Source organism: Arachis hypogaea, chromosome 16, assembly GCF_003086295.3.
Source record: "Arachis hypogaea cultivar Tifrunner chromosome 16, arahy.Tifrunner.gnm2.J5K5, whole genome shotgun sequence".
NCBI classification, from domain to species: domain Eukaryota; kingdom Viridiplantae; phylum Streptophyta; class Magnoliopsida; order Fabales; family Fabaceae; genus Arachis; species Arachis hypogaea.
The window spans coordinates 140,731,501-140,757,003 of record NC_092051.1 but is presented as its reverse complement, the minus strand read 5'-3'; the positions used below and the strand labels follow the sequence as shown (position 1 = coordinate 140,757,003).

Below are 25,503 nucleotides of genomic sequence, written 5' to 3'. Positions count from 1 at the left end.
TTTTTTTTGTCTTTTTGGCTTACCTTCCTTTTATAAAGATTAGGCATAATTATATACAATATAATAGTGGTTATGTATAAAGGATAAGTATAAATTATATTTTATCTATTTATTTTAGTAAATTTTTATTATCTATCTTAAAATAAAAAAAAATATTATAAATTACTTTTTGAACTAATAAGTCTACTAACATTGTGATATGATATTGTGCATTTATTTTATTTTTAACATTTTTGGTAAGTATTTAAACTAACAAAAAAATATAAAATTATTTTCAGGTACAAATATAATTACTTTAACTCAAGAATAGATAAAATATATTAGTATATTTTAAACGATAACAATATTGGTCATATTACTTTAATTTTAAAAATAAATATAATAATATAATATAAAATAATTCTAAATAGATTTTAACAAAAAATAGTTTTTCATAATATTTTTTTACTATAATAATAATAAAAAAAATTCAAAGACAATTTTATTTTATATTAGATTTACTTGTTTAAATTGATTTTAACATAATAATAAAATAGTTTAAAATTTTACTCATAAATCATAAAAAAATATTTACAAATTTATCCATTAACGTTATTTCAAAAAATCTTTAAAAAGATAAAATTCTAATATAAATATTTTAATTTAATCACAAATTATATATTATTATTAATGAATAATTATTATATTTTGAAAATAACTAAAATTATTAATTATTAATTTTATTATTTTTAATATTAAAAATAATAAAGCTTTAAATTTAATTAACTTTATAAACTTTTTATAATAAAATTTACTATATATTTTTTTATTTAAAAAATTAAAAAAATACTTTATATATTTTTTATATTATTCCGTGCGAAGAGTACAGATACATATACCAGTTTTTTATTTAAGTGTCGGGTTCTCGTATATTTATGGTGTCTGTAAGTGTATTTCGTATATAGTATCTTTGCCTGTCTTGCTGGTTGCTACAATTATCCATTTGAGCAGATACAGCACAGCGGCCATTCATTAATTAATTAATAATATGATAATGCAGATAACGTTTTTTTTGTTTGTTTTATGCAACGTGGAGTGTGGATCTATGTTGTTTTTCTATTAAAAATATTATTTATATATTAAAATTAGTTATTAAAATTAAGTATTAATATTTTTTTAAATAATATACGTATATTTTAATTTATTTTTATATTAATAATTAATTTTAATATATATATAATATAAAATTTAAATTTTTAAATTTTTAAAATTTATTTTAAAAAATAAAGTATAATTTATTATTATTTATTTAATAGATGAAATTAAAAAAATATAAAAAATATTTAATAATGAGAGATTTAACTTTATCTTTTAAAATAAAAATTTAAAATTGAGAAGATGCAAATTCTGTAGTATATTTATTTTCCTAGCTATATATAACCCCATTCTCCCTCGTTGATTTTGAAGCAATTCGTTAATGAGTTTGCATGAAGAGTGAGTGAGTTAGTTGAGTTGTTGACAGTTGAAACCGTCTGATATTCATGGCTTGGTTTCTGACAGTATGGATCTTTCTTCTTCTTCTTCTTCTTGAGGAGGGTGCAGGTGGGTCCATTTCAAGCAGCAGTTCAAGCCGGCGGTGTTACAAAAGAGTGTACAGCTTCGGAGATTCCCTTGCGGACACCGGAAACACCTTATACGGCGCTTCCACTCTCCCTCAGGCGTCAGAGATAATTCCGTCATTAAATCTTCCATACGGAGAAACCTACTTTCATCACCCAACTGGAAGATGGTCGGATGGCCGTCTCATCATTGATTTCATTGGTAATACCGGTATCTCCCTATCTCGTTTGTTTTTTTTTTTTTTTTGGAATGGATATTTTTAATTTTTTTAATTATTTTTTAATTGTTTAGTAAAATATAATTTTTTATTATTTAATATTCTTTAATATATTTTTTAGTTTTATTTAAAAAATATAAAATAAAAAATTATATTTTATCAAATAATTAAAAAATAAAAAATTTATTTTTATTTTCTCTTTTTGGTATTTTTTAAATCATAATTTATTTATCTAAATACTATTTACATATTAAAAATATTAACTACCCAAACTTTATATATTTATATATAAATATATATAATTTAATTTATTTATAATATATATTTTATATTTTAATATATTATACCATATCATGCTTGATCTTTTATTATTAGAAGCAACTTTTTTCAGTTTTTACATTTTAGCATACTAAAAGCTTTTTCATGCCAAGGACCAGGGATGCACTTTAAGGCTTTGCACCAAGAATTATTTTTGAATAATTTTTTTAATCAAATTAATCTCTAAAAGATTAATCATGTTTGTCATTCTATTAATATGGTAACAATTTCCGTTAACAATTGGCTACATAAAACGTTAAATAATAGACCACCCCCTAAAACGACATCGTTCTAATTCATAAGAGAAGAATTGTCACAAAACCACCAATGACCATTACCGAACGTCATAGTTTCAGAAGGGGACAAAGGATTGATCGTTTTCCAACTTCAAATAGAAATGAGTGGGATCATTGCATTTTTGAATCAACTAAAGAAAGAGAATAAGAAATGCATTGAATAGAATGTCTTTGTTGTTGATAAAGGATTTTTGTTATTCTCTCTAACAATTTTTCGTAGGGTAATAACTCTTAAAATTTTTGTACTCTACGGATTGTGTGTTGATTCCTCTTATTACCAATATATGTTCCTCTTTCATTCATTGTTGGTAGCTGAGGAAATGGGGATTCCGCTGGTGAAACCATACCTGGGAATCAAGAGCGGTAAAATAAAAGATTGGAATCCATTATTGGAGGGAGTGAATTTTGCTGTTGGGGGTGCCACTGCCTTGGATTCTAGCTTCTTTAGAGACAAGGGTATATTTGCTTCAACCAACTATACCCTAAGTGTACAGTTAGATTGGTTCATCAACTTGCTCCCTTCTCTCTCTAACTCTTCTTCAGGTAAACTACTTTCTTTCCTTCAACTTAGTTGGATTCAACGGGGAATGTTAGGGGCAGCAATTTTGGTATTTTGTAACTATCAATTGGTCATCAATAATGTTTTTAATGGTGTGAGATTACATTTAATGGTGGAAAATCACTCACTTTTGTTTTGATGGTTAAGTGCTTGCAAAAAAATACAAAAGTTGCTGGCTTATAAACTTTTTATGGATTCAACTCTATATTTATTTATAATATATATTTTAAATTTTTTTATATTTTATTATCTTAAATCTGTTAACCATGTTCAATCGATTTATCATTTTTTTTTATTTTTAACTAATTCACTGACAACCATATTTTAGTTTAAATCGAATCAATTTAATATCGAACTAGTAGGTTCAATTCGGTTGTTAGAAGAACTATGGCTAGTTGACTACATATATATTAATATTATTTAATAAGAAATGCAAGAAATGGAATCATTATAAATTTGAAAAATAACATTTTTAAAACGCGACATTTTTTTTTGTTTTTCGACATATATCGTCTTATTATTAGTATTATGAACAGGTAACAGGTTGATGAAAATCAATAATCATACATATAAAAAAAATAAAAAAAAAATCTATTACTAGTATTAGCTTAGTATTTTATCAAAGAAGCTAGATAAAAACGTCTAAAATATTTTTTTTAAAGATATTTTTTAGTAATTAAAATTTAATACATATAAGAGTAAAGTATTATTTTTGTTCCCAACGTTTGGGGTAAATTCTATTCGTGTCTCTAACGTTTAAATCGTCTTATTTGTATTCCTAACGTTTGTAAACGTGATTCAATGTTATCTTGCTGTCAATTACACATCATGAACGCTTTAGTTTGAGTTTTAAAAATCTCTTGAAGTTAGAATATAAATGTTTGGGATAAAATCGGTGATCCACTCTGAAAAATAACTCATCAAAAGTTGAAACTAATTCCTACAACATTTACATAATTCACTTTTCTAGGGACATAATTGAATTTAAACACAAATAATTGGTATAATATTAAAATCGAACACATCTAAGTGAGACCTAATTGATAATGAATACATCCAAGTGAGAATAATTGAAAAATATAATCTAATTTGTTAGTATAATTGATCGTAGGATAACATTGAATCACTTTTATAAACGTTAGGGATACAAATAAGACGATTTAAACGTTAGGGACATAAATAAGACTTACCCCAAACGTTGGGGACAAAAACGATACTTTACTCTACATATAATTGATTAAATCGTATTATTTTTGTCAAAATTAGACCAAATAAATTAATTTACCTGAAAAAATAGTAAATTAAATCTTAAACTGTCTAAATTAATATTATTTTTTATAAAAAATAACTACAATATCTTTATTATAAAAAATGACCAAAATATTCCTATTATATATATTAATTTTGAGAATTCTAAATTTTAACCCTTTACTTCTTGCCATGATAGGGTTAGGAGTATTTTAGATAATAGAAGTATTTTAATTATTTTCTGTAATAAGGATATTGTAGTTATTTTTTATAAAAAATAATATTAATTTAGATCATTTTAAGATTTGATTCACTATTTTTTTGATTAAATTAATTTGACTGATCTAATTTTAACAAAAATAACATGGTTTAATTGATTATATGTGCTAAATTTTATTATTGTGCATAATTTTTAAATTGAAAATTAAGCATGAGACAAAATAAGAAGCTTTATGGTAGAGTCAAGAGTGAATTAAAGCAATAATAACAAGTTATGATGAGTGGAGTTGGAAGTGAGTTGAGTTGGACTAAGATTAAGTTTGACTTACAAAAATTGAGCTTACTTTACGGTTCGACTTATTAACAATTTAGCCTAATTTTTAAGCTTAATCTCGACTCACCGAAAGTTCACGAGCTGACTCAAATAATAGAAACATAATTTATAATTTTATATCAATAAATTATAACTTATATATTTTAAAAAATATTTAAAAAAATTAATTTTATATATTATTTATCTATCAATAAATTATAAATTTTTTATTTATGTCCTATATTAAAAATATATATAAAAAATAAATATAAAAATTTAAATAATTAAAATTATTAATATATATTATTATTATTATTATTATTATTATTATTATTATTATTATTATTTCATATGTATATATATAATATTAAAAATATAGATTAAATATTTATAAGATATATGTATTAATAATATATATATATATAATCGAGGTACCTCACGAGTTAATGAGTTGAGTTTATTCAAATTTAAACTCGACTTATTTAATTTATGAGTTCAATTTTAGATTTAAATTTAACTCACCAACTCATAAATTTAGGTTATTAAACTCTTAACTAGTCGAATTTGAGCTGATTCATGAGTTGATTTTATTCACATCTAACACTAATAGTGAGTCATAAAACTTTGGTTTGACTTACAGGGTTGAAAGAAATTCTTGGGAGCTCTTTGTTTCTTGTGGGAGAGATTGGTGGAAACGATTTCAACCATCCTCTCAGAATACATAAGAATATAAAAGAAATCAGAAAATATGTGCCCCTCGTGATTAATGAAATCTCTTCAGCTATCAATGTAAGATTTTTTTTTATTTTTTTATACAAGTACATTTGAATGGCTCATTTGATTTTCAGTTACTAGCAGGTCAGGCGTCAGGGAGGACCCTTTCAAATTCTTTGCAAGTGTTATATACATAATTTGAGAGATATGTTATAAAGTTATAAGTCAGAAATAAGAATTTGAATAACAAAATATAAAAAAAACTCAATAAATAGTTACTAGGGCAAATCACTATAATAAACTAAGGAGAACAAAATTTTACACAAATCTGTTAAACCAGAGTCTGGTTCAAGAATCCACTAAAATACGTTTTTATGTAGTTTGAAACAGTGTAATTCGAACTCCAAATTCATATAATTCGAATTATGTTAATTCAAACTACGTTGACATGCACACACCCATGTAATTCGAATCCATCTTATTCGAATTATACACTAATAGTAATTCGAATAAGAGTGATTCGAATTACTCCCTAGCACGTAATTTTAAGTAATTCGAATTTGACTGATTCGAATTATTCATAGTATAATTTGAATTATGCTGTTAAAAAATTAATAATTTATTAAAAAATTAATAATTTAAAAATTAAAAAAATATATATTTATTTCATACATTAAAAAAAAGTTAACAAAATATTTAATTACGAGACTTTTTTAAAATATTAATGAGTTATCAATTCGAATTCCATACAATACTCTTTTGTCCATTTTTAATAGCTCATGAATATTTTTTAACAAATTTTTTTAATAAATTTATTTAAATTATACTACAAAAAATATTTTATTCTATGCAAAACAATTTTAAAAAAATGGCTTAAAAAATATTAGGAGTTCTATAAAAATTTGTAATGTTCTAATGACTTAGGTAAATATATGGGCATGTACTCAAATTTTAAATAAAATTATCTACATAGTCAATTTTAATTTAAAAATTAAAAAAAATATTTTATTCCATACAAAACAATTAAAAAATATATTTTATTCTATACAAAATAATTTTTTAAAAAATGACTTAAAAGATGGATTCGAATTACATGGATGTGTGCATATCAACGTAGTTCGAATAAACATGATTCGAATTATATGAATTTGGAGTTTGAATTGCACTGTTTCGAACTACATAGAAACGTGCTTTGGTAGATTTTTAAACCAGAATCTAGTTTGGCGGATTTGTGTAAATTTTTGTTCTCCTTGATTTATTATGGTGATTTGCCCTAGTTACTATGTATATATTTTTATATATCTTTATAATGAAATAATCAACTACTATATAAAATAATTAATATTTTATAGTAGAATAATAAAATTTTCCATAAAGTAACTGCCAATTTTATTTTTTATATTTTTATTTATATTTTTAAATGTAAATCTAATTTATTTATATTATATATGAAATTTGATTAAAAAATTAAATATAAAATAATTTTGTATTTTTATATTGTGGTTGACTTTTTGTGTCTATATACCATCACAGTTTTTGCTTGACTTATTTATATATATGCTTTTACAATATTTTAGAAAATATCAAATTAATAAAACAAAAAAAAATATATTTTAAGAATTGAATTTATTTGATCTAATTCAAACAATATAAAATTATATCATTACCATTATTCATAAGAAAAAAAAAAGTTTGAAATCTAAATTCTTTAAACCAAAATTTTGTCAATGTTGTGTTTCTCTCTTACTCTTCTCTTTCCTGTTTGCCAAAGAATTAATAAAAAAAAAAAGAGTTGGTTTCTTAAATAGATTCTTTATCAAAATATGAACGAAAGAATGTCTTAAATATTTAACTATTTTTTTCATGAATTTGAAATAAAAAAAAGAAGAGAGGATTGTACGATTTATTATATATTTTTACAATTTCATACTGTACTATAATATTAGAAATAAAATGATAAATAGTAATGCATACAATAATTTAACAAGAATAAAAAAGTAAATTTAATTAAAATGATAAAATCCCTCTATTTAGGAACTTAAACATACCAGGTTAACAAAATCTTTCAAAATCATTATCCATGCGAACAATCAACAATGTTTAAGCGTTCAAATAATTCATTTTCAGAAATTGATCGAGGTGGGAGCACAAACTCTGGTGGTACCAGGAAACTTTCCTATTGGGTGCAACTTCAAGTATTTGACAATGTTTCAAAGTTCAAATAAGAGTGAATATGATGAAGCTGGTTGTCTAAAGTGGTTAAACAAGTTTGCTCAGTACTATAACGACATGCTTTATGCCGAACTTAATCGACTTCGACTGCTTCATCCCACTACAACTATCATCTATGCAGATTATTACAATTCTGCCTTAAGATTATATCGTTCTCCAACACAATTTGGTATGAACTACTCTCTATTTTTGATAATGTTATTTTATTTTTTTATTTATATATACAAAAATTCAAAAAAATTATGTGTAGAATGATAACTAAAAAAATAAGAATGATATTATGATACTGATTAGTTATCACTTATTTAAATGATATTATTCATTAATAAGTGCTTGTTTGGGTGTCATTAAATTGATAAAAAAGAATTTTTTTGCAATAATTTTTTTTTTATTTTTTTAGTGTATGTGTTTGACAAATTTCTAATAATAAAAGTAAAAGTACTAAAAAAATAAAAAAAAAAAATCTTTTTTGAAAAGTTACAATTTACATATTTGTTTAAAAGATCTTTTTTCTTAAAAAAATATTTTTCACATAATAAATATACAAAAAAGTACTTTTATCTTATTTTATCTAAACATAATTGATAGATAAAAAAATATTTTTACATGAGATATCTAAATATAAAATTATTTCTACTTTTGTAAAAGATTATTTAAAAAAATATCATTTAAAAAAATATCTTTTTTAAAAATAGCGCCCAAACCAACCCTAACTTATAAAGAGATAATTAAAGTGTATTTGATTTATGTTTTTAATTTTTGTTTTCATTTACAGTGTTTTTTATTTTTAGAAAATTGTAAGAAAAAAAAAGTAAAAACAATACTTTTTTATTTTCTTTTTCTTTTTCACAAAATTTTAAAAATAAAAATATAAACCAAATTATGTTTTTTATGTTGTAATAGTACATGACTAGGTGTATATTATTTTTACCACAAGAATGCATGAAAATTAAATTTCTGTTATGGTATAATTATAAATTATAAATAAACAGATTTCACATTAGGTTTAAAATGGAATGAAGATTATTTTAGGGTATGTAATTTATTTCTTGATGATGAAAATTCAGGTATTACAAACCCAATTTCAAGTGCATGTTGTCCGCTGACAGATGTAAACCATCCTACTGATTTGCATTGTGGCAGCCCAGGGGTCATAGCTTGTGTTGATCCATCTCAATACATTCCTTGGGATGGATGGCATCTTACTGAGGCAGCATATAAATTGATTGCCCAAGGTTTATTCAATGGACCATTTACTAATCCTAAACTTGATCTTTCATGCGTACATAATTCAGAAATATAGTATGATCTATGTTATCATCCAAAGAAATTAATCAAATAGATTTCGTTGTATTTATTTTACTGTTTCAGTCAGTCTAAAATCATAAAGATATATAGTTTGTTAAAAGCCTTCCACATATGTATTAAGATAAACGTGTATTAGGGATATGCTCACATTAAGAAAAGGTTCGTTACAAGAAATAATAAAATTTACATATTGAATCAAATTTGTTTGTTAATATTAATTATAACACACAGCCAAGGAATTACATATTGAAACTAATAAAATAGAACTTGAAAACATGCACTAATCAAGATTGTTCTAACAAATTTTCCAAATAAAGATTTACTAAGTATCTTCCAGTGGACAAAACATCAAGCCTTTTCTCGCTTGGTTCGTATTTTCCCTTCCGAAGCTGATAGCGATGTGTTACTGCTGAAATTGTATACCCTTGTCCTTCAATTGTCACACTCTCCCCACACTGCAGGTTCTGCTTTTTGGGGTAACAAAGAAGTTGGAAAACATTATGTTATGCACCAATTTAAATTGCATGTGCCATTTCTCGAGGAACTTTTCAACCATTCATAGTAGATTAACAATTTTAATAGGTCCTAATTGGGAGTAATTTAATATATCCAAATCTGATTGTCATATCTGTTTTCATGAAAAAGAAAAGACCGTGTGAATCATTTTAATTTTTAACCACAAAAGATGTAAATTAATTCGATAAATATCAAGGATTTGGTTAGTTCGACAAAAGTACCAAACTGGATAGTTTCTTGGATAGTTTTGCAAACTAGCTCAATCATTGATGAGTATCAAATTAGTTTACATCTTTCATATATTGAATTGTCAACATTTAAATCTCTGACGATCAGAAATTAAAGTTTATTTTAAAACTTAAGCAAACATATACCAGTTATCCAATGCTACCCTAGGGATATCTTACAAATTCTTTATTGGACTCACTTATCACATATCTAGTTCATGAGCACTCATTCAGGATGCCAAGCATCCTAATGGCTGCCCAATAAATATCATCGACACTTGCTCTAGTATCTACCATGGCACATCACACCTTGTGCCCCTCAACCAAGGACGGACTCTTCATCCTAGCATCCTCCCTAAACCATGTGACCATGGTGTGCACTGTGCACTTTTCTAACATTGTCAAAGGGGCATTCATGATGCTTGAATTCACTCCATTATTCGTCATCACCGCATCCGGTGTTAATTTTGGCTCTTACTAATTCACTATCATCCAAGCCTAACTGGATAAACATCATGCTAGTAGTGTCTTTGATGAACTTGTTGCTAGACCTTTTATAAAAAGGTGGGAGTATAATTGACAGTTAAACTTCGAGTAGCAACTATCCTAACTCTTACCTTAACGGCTTAGAATGGGAATTATTAGAAGTGATTCCAATTTCCAACAGCACAACTCTCTGAGCAAAGTCTCATAAGGTAGATTTTAATCATGACAGCACATAACTGTCTACACGGCTTCGGAAATAGTTTTGAACAGCACATGATTTCTTCTTCTGCAAGAACTATCAATACAGAAACAGAATTCAGCCACAATAGTTTCTACTTGGCAGTGATCACCAGGTTTTCAATTTTCTTTCTATCAGACCAACTTTTCTTCTTTTTGAGAAAAAGAAGAATTTCAATAAGTAGGACAGGGGGATAAGGATTCGCCTATACAAAAGCAAAGAAACTAAAAGATTTATCTATAAAACAAAACTTTCAAATTTCTCAACTTGACTTCATGAGCTTTGCACCATATAATCCTAACCCATAAAGTATGCTTGTTAAAAACCTGTCATTGAAAGTTTGAGCATTAAGCTCCAACAAAATAGTCCAAATACCGGTGAAAACTGCACAGCGCCAGAAACAATTTGTCTCTTATCTACTACCAAACCCAACACAGCAAACCTAGTAAAAAAATCTCATGTAGGGTTGCAGGGCACACCAAACATTCATAAAAAATGCTACACAAATTGTCACACCAACTTATTCTATAAGGGTGTTATTCTGTCGGTGAATGCTATGGTGCTATTATATTGTACCCAACTTATTAAAAAAGATAAATAAATAATATTTAATAAATTTTAAATATTTTATTTTTACTTTAAACATTTTATTGTTTATTTTTAAAAATAAGTTACACAATTTAGACATCACAATAAAAGGTCACATAGAATTCATCAATTCTTAAAAACAGTGGTTTACGGTAAAGATATTATATATAAATTATAATAATTAATAATCCTAGTAGAAAGAATTACTCAACCACTTTAGAGGGGGTGGGCACTTACAGGAGGAAGGCAACGAACGCCAAGACATTTGGGCGGAGGAGTAATCTCAACCACTTTGTACGGATGGATGCTACCCCGTTCTCTGTCTCTTTCTCTGTCTCTCTTCCTGCACGAAATCTCAAACGCCATCGTCTGCTGAAAAGAGGAGAATATGGTAAATTGACAAGTCTCAAAAGTTATATCCATGGGGAAAAATTACAAATCAGATTATGGTTACCTTTTGATACGAACCAAGGCTACTGTTCCATGACGCCATTGCCATTCTCTGGACTCCAACAAAGGGCTATTTTTCTTTCTTACTTTTCTATTCTGTTTTGTTCTTCTTTTCAGGTTTATGTGAAGTCCTGAATTCGCGGTGCCGATGTTCGAGCTAGAAGAAGCAAAATGGATAGCCCAGGGCCAGAAAAATCTGATTTTTCTTTCTCTCTTTCTTTCTTCTTTTTATTTATTTATTTTTAATTTTTAATTATGGTGGGACGTTGAGAGTGTAAGACCGTGGTTTCAATTTTTCTGAACACGAATAAAATAAAATAATAATAATAGGGATTTTTTTTCAAATAAATAATTCAATTATTTTATTTATCGAAATATATGTAATTTGACTTATCTCATTTACATTGAAATAATTATAAATGTATCTAGTTTATACCGTTAACGAGATAATTAATTTGACTTATACGTATTTTGTTTATAAATGCGATATTTGTAGTTTGGAAAAAAATATATATCTCGTTTTCAGTTTAAACGAGATATATGTATCATTATAAAAAAATTTGCGATTAAAATAATATTAATAATTCAAATTTTTAACATGCAATTAGTACTAAAAAAAATTAGTAAAAAAAATTAAAATAGATATGTTTGATCAATTAGTACTAAAAAAGAGTACATAAAATTTTTTAGATTAAATTATAAATCGAATTGGATTGATTTAAATTTAAAAAATAAAATATCCTACTTGTTGGGAATCGCTTCTCTGAGTATGTTCGGTTTGCCTACATAACTCATACCATTTTTCTTGGCGCTTTCCTTTATCCATCTCAATACGAAACCTTGTGAAAACTGGTGGCCCAGTTGCTTTTCTGCGTATGGATGGATTAGGACGCAATCGTGTCCTGTACCACTCCAGCCACAGCTTCTCGTCTGGTATCGATGGGAGCTCCACTTCATACACCTTGAACACAGCCTCTTGCCTTACCGGATGAACATATGTTCCCCACTTAACACTTGCAGCAGTACAGGCGGCAAGTGCATGGTGACATGAGAAATGGAGTGATTGGAAGAGATTACAATCACATGCGCCCGCATTCAACCGAATACGGAATGAACCTTGAGACCAACCCTCGAAAGGATTTAACTCCTCTACCACAAACACTGAAGCCCTCCTGCCATAGTGCGTAACACACATCTTCGAGATCCCCTCCCTGATCTTCTCAACGGCGGCTACCCGTCACTGAGGAAATTGATTTTCCGCGGCCAATTGTGTTTGTGCCTCTCCGCCCTTTCTGACGAACAACTGTTGTAACCTCTCGTAAGTACATTACACGATTGCTAAAATCGATAAATAACGCATACCCTTAAGTACTACATTCATGCACTTAGAGAGGTGCGTTGTCATATGCCCAAATCGGCGACCGCCGTCACAGTGTTGTAACCATAATTTCTTTTTGAATCTACTAGCCCAGTCTGTCATCTCACACGACAAACCTCTCAATGCATTCATGTACCACTCATACCCCACCTTACTTGGACTATAAGCAACATTTATGAGATATCGCTTGCTTTGGTAGATTTGAAACAAGACATGAAGTTCACGGCCATGTGCCTGACACAATAAGCATGGAACGCTCTAGAAGGGTTCCAACCACTATCGTTGGCTCTCAGTGCAGCCTTGATTGCTTGGGATTTATCAGATATAATCAACAGGCCTTCTTGCAGTGTCACATGTCGTCTCAAGTTTGTAAGGAAGAACGACTAGGATCTGTAGCCTCAGACTCAACAATTGCAAACGCCACAGGAAGGATATTACTGTTATTGTCTTGTGTCACTCCGATAAGCAACACACCGCGATATTTGCCATACAGATGTGTGTCATCAACGGAGACGAAGAGCTTGCAATGCTTGAAAGCCTCCACACAGGCAGAAAAAGCCCAGAATACCTTATCAAATTTGTTATAGTTGCGGACCACCAAGTGCACATCATAGTACGGTACGACCCTGAAATCACATATTGTTTCGAGGCAACAACTTTGCAATGCTTGGAGCAGTCTCGACACCTTATTGTATGACTCCTCCCAATCACTGTATATCTGTACAATTGCTTTTTGTTTCATCATCTAGACCTTTTTGTATGAGAGTTTGAAGTGATAGCTTTGCCTAACTGCACCTTGTAAAACAGGTATACTAACTAATGGATTGGACTATATCAGAATCAGGATGACACTACATATAAGGTTGCTATCCAACTGTTGATGATTCTAAGACATGGTGGTGCTAAATAGGTATCCGCACCTTCAAATTTACGCACCTCCCTAACGAAATAAAATATACATGGTAGGCATTTATAACCAAAATAAATATGATAAATAAGAATATAACACACAATTAAACTCTACTCGCCAATATCCGAGATTCTGCCGGAGGACAACATGGATACTCCAAGGACATCCTGATGCAAATTGCCGGCAATGGACATGGTACTTTAATCGATCCGACTCCACAACTCGGTACTCATCACTTCTGCGAATGCTGTAATTCTTCACACCTTGCATTACTGTCTCTCTGTTTTTGAATCTGTGGTCAACCTTGAACTCCACACTACCGAATATGTTGTAATTGTATCCCCTCATATTGAAAAATAGAGTTTTCTCGTGCATCATGTCCAGATCCAATGTATGATAATGACTGGGTACAGTTGATAAAGCCAAAATTGGGTGCACAGCGCAGGAAGAAGATACTGAACTGATGCATCGACTGAAGTCTCTGGTACAAATTCCTCCTCCTCATCATCATCTTCAGAAGAACCACTATCGTTGCTATCGGCTACATACTACTCATCGGATTCCTCACCGTCCACGCCCATGTCTTCCACTGGACTAGCACAGTGTATCGATGGTGGTGCAAGAGGTGGGTCATCCTGCACAAAATTTGAGTACCAGATCTACCGCCACCAACATTACCAACCTCCGCGAAAAGCTCCATCACTTGTTCCGTCATGATTCTCCCATGGAGGTCAAACATGAGGCACACATGCTCATCGCCATAGAGTCAAAAAAGACAAAACTGAAAAACTTTATTTCCCATCAGTACTAACAACCTATATCCAACTCTTCCAATCTCTTTACTCCCTCTAGTACCAATGCTTCTCAATATTAGACTCTTTAGCTTGAACAAAGAACTTAATCTCCGAATGTGCAATAGAATGATATTATCACACTCAAATTTTACTTTAGTGGCACTGTTTCTCATATGACAATTATGATACATACTTACAATCACATATATACTAGACATTTTCTCTTAATTTTTGGAAGAAAAGCGGAGGAGAAGAAGAAGTGAAATGTTTGTGAAGAATACAAATGGTTGCAGATCCTTTAATAGCTGCTGAAATTTTGTTGTACTATATCTCGTTTATAATGTAAATGTCATAACTTATCATTTATTTCGTTTATAATATAAACGAAATAACAATGTTGATGGTAATCAGTGGCTAAGAGAAGGGGGTTGAATCTTAGCTTCCTTTTTCTACTGAGTATTCCTTTTACTTTTTCAACAGACTTCAGAAGATATTTTCACTTTTGTCTTGTAACAAGTTGAGAGACATTTTAATTTTGTCTCCTAAGTAACAGAAACAGAAACGAACCAGAGAAGAGAGAATCACACCAAGATGTATCCTGGTTCGGCTGCTAAGTGCAATGCAGCCTACATCCATTTTCCATCACAACAGTGACGGAATTTTACTATCTTTCAACAGAATTACATTCACCAATTCTCCCTAGGATCTACCTAATCCAATCTGGGACAAGTCCAGATTCTAACCCAACATGAACTTGACTAGGTCTCATCCTAACTTTCAACAGCAAAGTGCTCACCCAACTTGTCAGGGAATAAGTATAAATTCTAATCCAACCTGAACTTGACTAGGACTCAAACTTAGCTTTCAACCGCAAAATGCTAACTCAACTTGCAAGGGAATCCCCTCAGGATCATGACAACAAAACAAAAATACATACAAATAATTTCTGGGATAATTATGGCTTTTTCTTTAACTCTCTACCTTTTTTCACTCGTTGGCTTTTACTTACAAAACCTCACATTTTGTCTTTTACTGATGAAACACAGACAGACTAAATTGAGAAAAAGAAATATTCAATGAAAGTCATGAAGGAGAAGAATAAATAGCTCAAAGAGCTATAGGAACCCAAACGTGTGCTCTCACTCCTTGCTCCAATCCTTGGCCGTTCACCCCTATTATAGAGGAGTGAAGCTTCTAGGGCTTGAAACCTTCCTCAACACATGTTGGTTCTCTTCTCCCAATACACATGCAACAACGGCGTGACAGAGGAGAGAGAGGGTAGAAGCAGTGACCAAATCAAACATGCAACCATATCTTCAATCTTCTCTTTCAACCTTTTTCTTCAAGAATATTGAATCTGAGTCATGCTTTCTTGCTTTGGCTCCAAGTTTTAATTCTGACTGTTGATGAGGTTCTGACCCAAGACAGCTTCAAATTTTCTATTTTTGCTTCTTTTCCTCTAGGGATTCAGAGGCTATTTTCTTCTTGGTGGAACAAAAACGGAAATAAATCTTCGCTGTGCCTTCAAGATAGATTTGCTTCATGAACCGAGTCCTTCTTTTCCTTCCATGACAAAGAAATCTTTGAGACCTTCCTTTAAATCTTTCCTTTTATAGAAAATATCTTTCTGAGCCTTTCTTCATAGCCTTTTTTCTGAGGCTTCATTTTTCTTCTATCTTTTTTTTATGATAGACGTGACCGAAAGAGAGAGAGGAGAGAGAAGGGAGAAACTTTCAATGGAAGCCATCAATGCAAATTAAATTAAATTAAATTTGGAGTTTGAGTTACCAAGGGTGTAATAATGGAAGCTTATTTTTAATGAAATTAAACTCAATTGAATTTTTTACTTCCATTAACAAAGAATGATAACTTTGCAAAGTGGGACCCTTTGATTTTGTGATCACCGTATGGGTTCTTAAAGGCTTTGGGCAACTTTAGTTCTCTTCCTTTTAATTCATCAATTTTATTTCATGGGCTTGTGATTGGGCTTGTCTTTTCTTTCTCAAATTTCAGCCACTAAGTTTTAGATCAAGTATTTGTGATGGAGTTTGACCAAAGAGAGTGTTAACTTGAGTTTTAGACATTTGTTCCTTAGACCAATTGGTTTCACTATCCTTTTAAAGTTCAGCTACATGATTTGAAATAAATCTGTATAGGCTAAACTTGTTTATGGTCAAACTGGACTTGCAATAAATGGGCCAAGATAAAAATTAATTTTCTTTCCTACACACAAACCAAATTCATCAAATAAAATAATTAATTAATAATGTTTGATGATCATCTTAGTTTTTCAAACTCAACAAATGTGTATATTTCATTTACACTGTAAACAGATAATTACATTAAATATATCGTGTCTTATTCATGTACAGTGTAAATGAAATATACACATTGTTATTTTGTTTACACTGTAAATAAGATAAATAATAAAACGTAAATTCATAAAAACGCTACAAATTACTTATATTAATAAATAAATTATTTATTTTATTTATTTAAAAAAATCCGCTATAAAATGGGTATTGTAAGTGATTTGTAATAAAAAAAAGTATAAGCAACCACCTTTTCATCCTACCAACTATGTAATAAATTAGCTATTTTTTTAATTTAATTTTAAATGAATAAAACTAGTTTAATTCTAATTGTGTAAAAAAAAAAAAATCGCGCCTTTCCTATTCCGTCTCACTCTTTCTTGATTGCAAAAAGGGTGTTGTGCTCCCTTCCTTGCCATGGTGTTGTGCCCTCTCCTTGCCAGCATGTTGTGCCGTCATTTTGCACGTCTATTTCAGCACGTTGTTGTCTTCATCGCAATGTTAAACACGTTGATTCTGCAGCAGAATTAATGCTACTAATTGTCAAATCATCTTTAATTTTGTGTTCTCTATTCATCATCAAAATTGCAGCATTGTGTGCTTCTTTCTTATCATTTTTTTACACAGATATTGTCATCGTTCATCATCCTCGTCACCGCGTTTTGATCCTCGTCAATTGTCCATCATGAATGGCTTCCCCAAACAATGAAGGAAATTCAAATTTCATTAATTTAGAAGTTGTATCTGTGAATTATCCTTCTCTTAAAAGAGAATTCTGAGGATGTTACTCTTTTTCCTCTTCATCATATTCATGAATTCAAATTAAGGGTGTTCATAGATCGGATCGTATCTGCAGATTCACAATAAATATCCGCATTCGATCCGAAAATTGCGGATATCTGCATATCCGATTCGCGGATTCGCAGATCCGCACAATAATAATTATAAATAAATAAATATATATGTGTTTGGTATTATATTTACTTGTTTGTATGTTTTAGTTAGTAATTATTATTCATATATTGTATTATTTTACTTTTGCGATTTAGAAAAGTTTGATTAAAAATATTTTAGGAATAAATAAGTTTAAAAGTGTGAAAGAAATATTTTTATTGAATTTTTTACCTAGAAATATGATTAAAAAGAAAAAGTTCAATTATGCGGATATCTCCGATATCCGATCCGATAAAAATTGTGCAGATCAGATCGAATTTTCGGCCATATCCAATCCGATCTGATCCGCGTACACCCTAATTTAAATACTTTTTTATTAGATTTTGTATATTTCTTTCACAAGAGTTTTGGATTTTTTTTTATTTGGTATGTTTTGGATATTCTCAAAATGATTTTAAATGTTTCTCGTTTGTTAGAGTTCAGAATTTTTTTTGGCAGTGTTCGGATGTTTTTTTGGCTATATTTTAAATGTTTTTTGATATTTTTGAATACATCTATTATTAGGTTTTGAATATTTCTCCTTGATAATTTTATATGTTTTTTTGCTGCGTTTGTATGATTTTTTGATATTTTTGGTAGGTTTTAGATATTCTCTCATTGTAAACGTAGGTGTTTTTTTTTTTTTTTTTGCCTAATGTACAAATAGAGTTAGTACAGATGGACGAGGGTATGTGTTCCTTAACCATCTCTTTCGGGTTCGATACTCACTGGAAGATGGAAATGGAGCTTGCTTGTTTGGGAGGGTCGCCCACTTTGCAGTACCCGAAGGATTAGTTATTGGGCTTTCGGCCCGATAGATACCCTGGTGCAAACAAAAAAATGAATTAATATATTTATTTATAATATATATTTTAAAAAAAATTATATTTTATTATTTTAAATATGTTAATCGTTAAAAAGTCAAATTAGTTCGATCAATTTATCAATTTTTTATTTTATTTTTAGTTGATTCATTGACCATTAATTTTAATTTTACTTTAAATCGGATCAAATTAGTAAGCTCAATTTGATTCTCGGAACTATAGTTAGTTGGCTACACATTAATATCATTAATAAGAAATACAAGAAACGAAATCATAATAAATTTGAAAAATAACATTTTTAAAATGCAACATTTTTTTGTTTTTCAACATATATCATCCTATTATTAGTATTGTGAACACGTAACAGGTTGAAAATCATACATATAAAAAGGAAACAAAATATTAAAAGAAATCTATTACAAGTACTTTTTGTTGTTTGCGCTCACATTGATCCTGCGAATAGCAATGATCTTAAGGATCTTCTGCCGTATGGTTTTGCAATTCATCATGTTGGAATGATAAGGAAAGATCGTGAGCTTGTTGACTGTTGAGTGTCTCCTTGCTAAATGAAGGAATAATTGTTACTGGCCATTGTTGGGCTTTGTTAGCTTGCTTATTGGGCCGGTTTGTTTTTTTCGGATTACTGCACCATTAACAAATTAAGTTACACACATAATTGGTTATTAATTCAACAATAATAATATTTATTCATCATCAATAATTATAATTAATTCTTTAAATTCAACAATATCAATAAAAGATATTAAAATATTGAATATAATTATATAATTTTAGTGATAGAAACTTAATAATTCATCCGATGAAAACAAATTTTTGCATTATTCTTTTGTTATTTCTTATAATAACTTAAGATATAACTATAAATAATAATTTTTTTAGTTATTAGGTATATAATTTAATATACTAAAAAATAATCTTTAAAAATATTATTACACACTGGTACAATTTTAGTTTTAATTTTTTGATTAAAAAATTATAGATGATTTTTGTTAATTTAAGAGATATTCAAATGATGAATTTATAATAGAATTGTACAATAATAAGAAAAGCTTTTAAGCCTTTTAAATAATAAAATTTTAGTTAGTAATAATAATTATTATTGTAATACCTATGATTTGATTAAAAATATCATATCTTAAAATAAGTGGTAACTATAATTGGATTGTTGTTCAAGTTTATTTAATTGATCATTATAAAAATTTAATTTTGATTTAAATTATTTTAAAAATTTGTATAAAAAAAATAAAATATAAAATATGATGTATAGCTGTATTTACTCATGAATAACTATAAGTTACTTTATCAATCTTAGTTTACACACTGATTTTAAGTTCTTAACACGACTTCTACTCTCAATTTTTTTTCTTCGATCATTATAAACTCAACCATCTTAACAGAAAAGTGAATTCCAGATATAAACACCAATTATTATAAGCTGATAAAGTACTCTCAATCTTTTGCATTGGACGTGTACTTCCAAGTTTTAATTTGTTTTTTGTGAGTGCATCTGACATAAATAAAAAGGAGCCCATGACAGATCATTTTAACCAGGCAAGGATTGTAAAAGTGTTAGGAGAAATTGTTTGTTTGCCAATAATCAAAATAATAATGCAACAACAGTTTGTAGAAGAAAACAGAAAAGATTTATGAATCCATGCAAACGACTACTAAAGAAGTTTCTGTTCGATGTGGTCCACACACACTAATCCATGAACCAATTTTTTAGATGCTAAGCCTCCTTCTTTCATCAAAGAAGGAAAACGGTTCAAAGCAATAGTAACTAGTAACCGTGCCATTCCTCTTTCCCTTAAATTTGACATCATCATTCCTCCTTCCAAGCCCCAGCACATGGTATGTCCATAAAAGTTCATTGTGGGAAACCTTATTCAGGAACCTTACTCTCTTCTTTGTTATAATATTATGCAATAAAATCCTTATTGTATATCATACATGACGCATAAGCCTGGTTTGTTAGTTGTGATGGATCCTCTCTTCCTCCTTGCAATTAATTACATACCTATTGCGTGGGAAGTACCTTCCGTTTAATTGCTGGTGTAAGAATTAACAAAGAAGGATTCAAAGATGATGGATGGAGTGGGAAAAGCATTATCTTTTTGCTATATATGTATATATATTCCAACAGACTCCTTCTTTTTATGAAAGTAGAAACGTATATGCCTACATATCAATTATTGAGTGTTCGAAATAATAAGTCTTTTTTCTATTCAAGTTTGTTTACTAGTCCTCCGCCATAAGTTTTTTCTCCTCCGCCTCCCTCACCTTCACCTTACTACTACAAATCTCCCCCACCACCCTCACCCTCTCCCCCGCCACCCTACTACTACAAGTCTCCTCCTCCACCCTCCCCCTCTCGCCTCCACCTTACTACTATAAGTCTCCTCCACCACCTTCACCCTCTCCCCACCACCATCCCCCTCTCCCCTGCCACCTTACTATTACAAATCCCCACCACCACCTTCACCATCTCCTCCCCCACCTTACTATTATAAGTCTCCACCCCCACCTAAGGAGCCTTACTACTACAAGTCACCTCCTCCATCTCCATCTCCGCCTCCACCTTACTATTACAAATCTCCACCACCACCTTCACCATCTCCTCCTCCGCCTTACTACTATAAATCACCTCCTCCCCCATCTCCTGTGCCTCATCCACCTTATTACTACAAGTCTCCACCACCACCAGTGAAATCTCCACCTTACTATTACAATTCTCCTCCTCCACCAGTTGTATATCACCACCACCCCCATCACCAGCTGGTCGTTAAGGTTGTAGGTAAAGTCTATTGCTACAAATGTTATGACTGGGCATACCCGAAAAAATCTCATAACAAGAAACACCTCAAAGGTATGTTATAATTCATATATACTTCTTTTTTATCCGTTTATAGATATTATTTCTAGTATGAAAGTATTCTTTCTTTTTATTTTTTTGGGTTATAGTTTAGGAAACATTTCAGGTGCATCGGGAGTACCGGTGCTCTAATTGTTTTAACCGTTGATCTGAATTATAAAAAATATATATAATATATATTAATTAAAATCAACGGTTAAAACAACTGGTACATCGGTACTCCCTGGTACACTTGAAATGTTTCCTATGGTTTAACTTTTAGTACTATTTAATTGATGCAATGTGCTTTTTCATTACTTTTTGGAGAAGCAAAACGACTTTTCTATATACTTCTTTTAAAACTCAGTTAAAAAAAAACTCATGTTTCTATTACTTTATTAAGGTCAACAATAACTTTGCACAATTTTCCTTGTCTGAAAACGATTTTGTTTATTATCAACAAATGCAATACGATTTTATTTATTTTTTCTATTCAAGTTTCTATTAAAGAGGAATGGCACAGTTACTAGTCACTATTGCTTTGAACCATTTTCCTTCTTTGATGAAAGAAGGAGGCTTAGCATCTAAAATTGGTTCACGGATAATTAATGTGGAGTTGTGGACCACATCTGTTTTGTCCTTCTTCAAACAAACTTCTCTAACCTTATCAGGCAGCTCTTGCCACTCATCAGAAAAAGTTGTGGACATAGTGTTTAGTAATATATGCTATTGTATCTGAACATCTATTATTTATCTACATTATCCCTAGCTTGGAATATCATTCAAACTGTGATTAGTCATCACCTTGATTAGTGATTACATATTTACATTATTATTCTCTATGTGCTTAATGATTGGTTCCTGGTGGGGGGGCCAAAATATTAATCATTTTATTAAGCTATTTTATACTAACACGGTATTAAAATTAATTTCTAGTTTGAAATGTTAAAAATAATATTTTGTTTTGTTGCTTTCGCAAAAAAGAAAAAATATTTTTATTTTTTAAAAGGCTAAGTGCTTATCAAATTACTCAAATGATTAGATATCTAGTCACCAAAAAATTTGTAAGTCACCAAAAAAATAATGATTAGATATCTATAATTTATTGTACATATTAATATTAGGAAATAATATTTTAATGAAAAATGTTAGGAAATTTTTTTTTGGGTTAAAATTATATTATTTTAATTTTTAGATCCTAAATTATAAATTTTAATTCTATTTCTTAAATTATAAATACTAAATATTAAAAAAATTAAAATGAATTAGTATTGACTAATTAAAAATTAAATTTTCATACCTTTTCTATTTTAATGTATAATAAAAAATATATAATTTAATTTTAAAAAATTAATAAAAGAAAAACCGATAATATATAAATTGTTAGAATAATATTTTTCTGCAATCAAATAATTTTAAATTCAACTTTTTCAACTAATGAATAAGGATTAAGAGGGAAAAAAATAATTTAATCAAAATCTTTCAAGGCACATAGTCAGTACTTTCTTCAGCTGCCACCACCTCCCTCATCCATACCCGCATTGTTCTCCTCGCCACTGTATTTCACTTTCTAACACCACTCCACCAGGCAGCAGCATATACCCTTTTTTATTTTTTATTTTTTATTTTTGTCAAAGTTATGGTTTACAATACAGAAACAGATAAATAGATGTGAATAATTGAATCAGACTCAAATCATGTAAACCATTCCCTTTCCCTTCCCATCCCCAGTTCTTCTTTCCCTTCTCCTTCTCCAATCGGAAGCTTTTTCCCTTTTCCTTCGACTTCCCCTTCTCCAACCCATCCCCAATTCCCCTTTCACTTTCCTTTCTCCTTCTGAAATTTTTCATATAAATCAAATCACAGATAAAATATTTTTAGCCTCTTCTACTTGCTAGGTTGAAAAGATTAAGAATAGCTGCATGCGTTTTCTATGGCATCAAGTTATTTACAATCCATCCTGTCACCACTTTAGTAGGAAAAGTCTTAGTTTTCCCTCTCCAAATTTCAATTCCAATTGGTTGGTTCATATGCTTTACCGGTCTTCTGGTCTATTAGTTATTGAAAAACAGAATCGTCTTGTTTTATATTTGTTATGGAATTGGCTCTATCTCTATTTCTCAAGCTTTCATGCCAGTTTAGTAGTTTAAACTTACAGCAAATTTTGGTTTCACAGTCACTGTCAGTGAAGAGTTGAAGCACTTTTTGAACTATTTAAGAGCATAAGCAGTTCGGTTGTTGAGGATAATCTAATAAGCAAGGTACCGTATAGCAAATGCGTTTTCCTCCTAGTCTCAAACATAGCTGTATTTATGGCATCTATTTTGTGATGTTCATTTTATTATGAGATATTTGGTATGCTTTTTTTATTTCTTGATATGAATGATCAACAATATACTATATTGTTTTTTTGTGCTTTTCATTTTCTTAAATAGAATCTGTCACACAGTATCATGATGAATTGCTTATACAATTACCAATATTTTTTATTTTTATTTGTTCTTCACATTCATTTCATAGTCTGTTCTTTGATTACAGTGTTCTTTCTTTGCAGGAAGAATTTCAATTGGCAATCTTCAATAATAGGAAAAAGGAAAATATCTTTGCCAATCGGGTACTATACAAGTATACATACCGCATGCGTATGGTTTATGAATAAGGCCTTCATTTTTAAGGTTTCTTGCATGCATGAGTGAATGCCTATCTAGCATCACAAATGTACTTTGTTAAATCGATGATTTGCAATACAAATAGGTTAATGAAGACATTGTTCTATCGCCATATACTTTCGGAAGAAACTCAATTTCTTAATCCCTTTAATAACCTGAAACATAAATGCTTATGATGACACACTTAGTTAGAGGTCAGTATTCTTTTAGATATAAAGGCACATGCATCTCCATATTTAAATTTTCATATAGAAATAAGTGTTTTTTTGAGTCTTCGCTAGTTGCTACTTAGTAATAAGTTTCATTGTTTTTCATGGTATCTCCATGCATTAGTCATTTCAGTTAACTGAATGTCCTTTTGACATTAGAATTTTACTGCATGCAGATCTTTGATCTATTTGATGTTAAGAGGAAGGGAGTAATTGACTTTGATGACTTTGTTCGATCTCTCAATGTCTTCCACCCAAATGCACCACTGGAAGACAAGATTGATTGTAAGTTGAAGATTCAATTCTAACCCCTTTTCTGGTTAAAGTAGATTTCGATTGTGAAACTCATATTTTAGGTTTTGCAATTCTCTTGCAGTTTCATTTAGGCTCTATGATTTGGACAGCACAGGCTTTGTAGAACGCTAAGAGGTAGCATATAAGTATATAACGCAATCCTATTATGTGTCAGTTTACTTAGATTTTCACTCTGTTTTTCATGATATCAAAAAACAACTAGTCCTACAGAAGTGTGCTCTACGAACACTTAATAAGTGATATTCGCCACTAAAATATGATTTGTTATAGTGTTCATCTACGTCTCCGCTAACGTCCGATTAATTTTACTAATCCTAGCTTCATTATTCTTTTGCGTTATTTCTAACAGGTCAAGCAAATATTGATTGCGCTTCTCTGTCAAGTCACATGCCCTCCTCAAAGAATTGATGGAAAGTCAAGCAGCAATCAACGGTTTTATTGATTGTGAACTCATTGATGCTCCTAAAGTAATTCCCATCTCCAATACTTATAAATCAAATTCTTCTTAAATAATTATTACAAAAATAATTTCATTGCTGATAGTAAAATCACATAATATAATACACTGTTTTATTATTTAAAAAAAAATATTCTCGATAAATAAAAAGAAAACTACTTACATTCTACGTTAGTAACATCATTTTTTTTAATATTGATTATTGATTAATATTACCATATTAGTTAGTTACCTGTAATATCATCAGATAACGAAGGAGTTTCGAGTACATACTGATGGAAACAGACACAGATGCATGACCA

General features: G+C 29.6%; 3 protein-coding genes across 4 annotated transcripts; 2 read left to right on the top strand and 1 right to left on the bottom strand.

Annotated features, from left to right (window-relative positions):
* The first annotated feature begins 1,376 nt into the window (after positions 1 to 1,376).
* On the top strand, positions 1,377 to 9,072 carry LOC112755360 (GDSL esterase/lipase At1g28600). The gene is made up of 5 exons (XM_025803400.2): positions 1,377 to 1,800; positions 2,743 to 2,973; positions 5,410 to 5,558; positions 7,611 to 7,884; positions 8,783 to 9,072. Exons 1-5 carry the CDS (start codon positions 1,521 to 1,523, stop codon positions 9,016 to 9,018), a joined length of 1,170 nt encoding a protein of 389 aa, XP_025659185.1. The 5' UTR covers positions 1,377 to 1,520; the 3' UTR covers positions 9,019 to 9,072.
* Positions 9,073 to 9,139: 67 nt separating this feature from the next.
* On the bottom strand, positions 9,140 to 11,826 carry LOC112755361 (uncharacterized). 2 transcript variants are annotated; one of them, XM_025803403.3, is made up of 3 exons: positions 11,533 to 11,826; positions 11,316 to 11,447; positions 9,140 to 9,487 (listed from the first exon to the last, which is right to left on the bottom strand). In XM_025803403.3, the coding sequence occupies exons 1-3, from the start codon at positions 11,575 to 11,577 to the stop codon at positions 9,308 to 9,310; spliced, it is 357 nt and encodes a 118-aa protein (XP_025659188.1). In that variant the 5' UTR covers positions 11,578 to 11,826; the 3' UTR covers positions 9,140 to 9,307. The 2 variants fall into 2 exon arrangements, with proteins under 2 accessions (XP_025659188.1, XP_025659189.1); XM_025803404.2 differs by having other exon boundaries at positions 11,316 to 11,450; positions 11,533 to 11,824.
* An 8,824-nt stretch (positions 11,827 to 20,650) lies between these two features.
* Positions 20,651 to 25,254, top strand: LOC112757708 (uncharacterized). The gene is made up of 7 exons (XM_072220747.1): positions 20,651 to 20,666; positions 21,096 to 21,566; positions 23,728 to 23,812; positions 24,106 to 24,165; positions 24,606 to 24,714; positions 24,806 to 24,858; positions 25,094 to 25,254. The coding sequence occupies exons 1-3, from the start codon at positions 20,651 to 20,653 to the stop codon at positions 23,775 to 23,777; spliced, it is 537 nt and encodes a 178-aa protein (XP_072076848.1). The 3' UTR covers positions 23,778 to 23,812; positions 24,106 to 24,165; positions 24,606 to 24,714; positions 24,806 to 24,858; positions 25,094 to 25,254.
* Positions 25,255 to 25,503: the final 249 nt, after the last annotated feature.

What these genes read in the sequence shown, in the direction of transcription:
- LOC112755360 (XM_025803400.2), top strand. Translation starts at nt 1,521, where the DNA reads ATGGCTTGGTTTCTGACAGTATGGATCTTTCTTCTTCTTCTTCTTCTT. An exon ending in TCTCATCATTGATTTCATTG is followed by an intron (nt 1,801 to 2,742) that starts GTAATACCGGTA and finishes CATTGTTGGTAG; the next exon opens with CTGAGGAAATGGGGATTCCG. An exon ending in TCGTTCTCCAACACAATTTG is followed by an intron (nt 7,885 to 8,782) that starts GTATGAACTACT and finishes ATGAAAATTCAG; the next exon opens with GTATTACAAACCCAATTTCA.
- LOC112755361 (XM_025803404.2), bottom strand. Translation starts at nt 11,577, where the DNA reads ATGGCAATGGCGTCATGGAACAGTAGCCTTGGTTCGTATCAAAAG. An exon ending in GCCTTGGTTCGTATCAAAAG is followed by an intron (nt 11,451 to 11,532) that starts GTAACCATAATC and finishes TCCTCTTTTCAG; the next exon opens with CAGACGATGGCGTTTGAGAT. An exon ending in GCGTTCGTTGCCTTCCTCCT is followed by an intron (nt 9,488 to 11,315) that starts GTAAGTGCCCAC and finishes CCCAAAAAGCAG; the next exon opens with AACCTGCAGTGTGGGGAGAG.
- LOC112757708 (XM_072220747.1), top strand. An exon ending in TAACAAGAAACACCTCAAAG is followed by an intron (nt 21,567 to 23,727) that starts GTATGTTATAAT and finishes TTGGTTTCACAG; the next exon opens with TCACTGTCAGTGAAGAGTTG.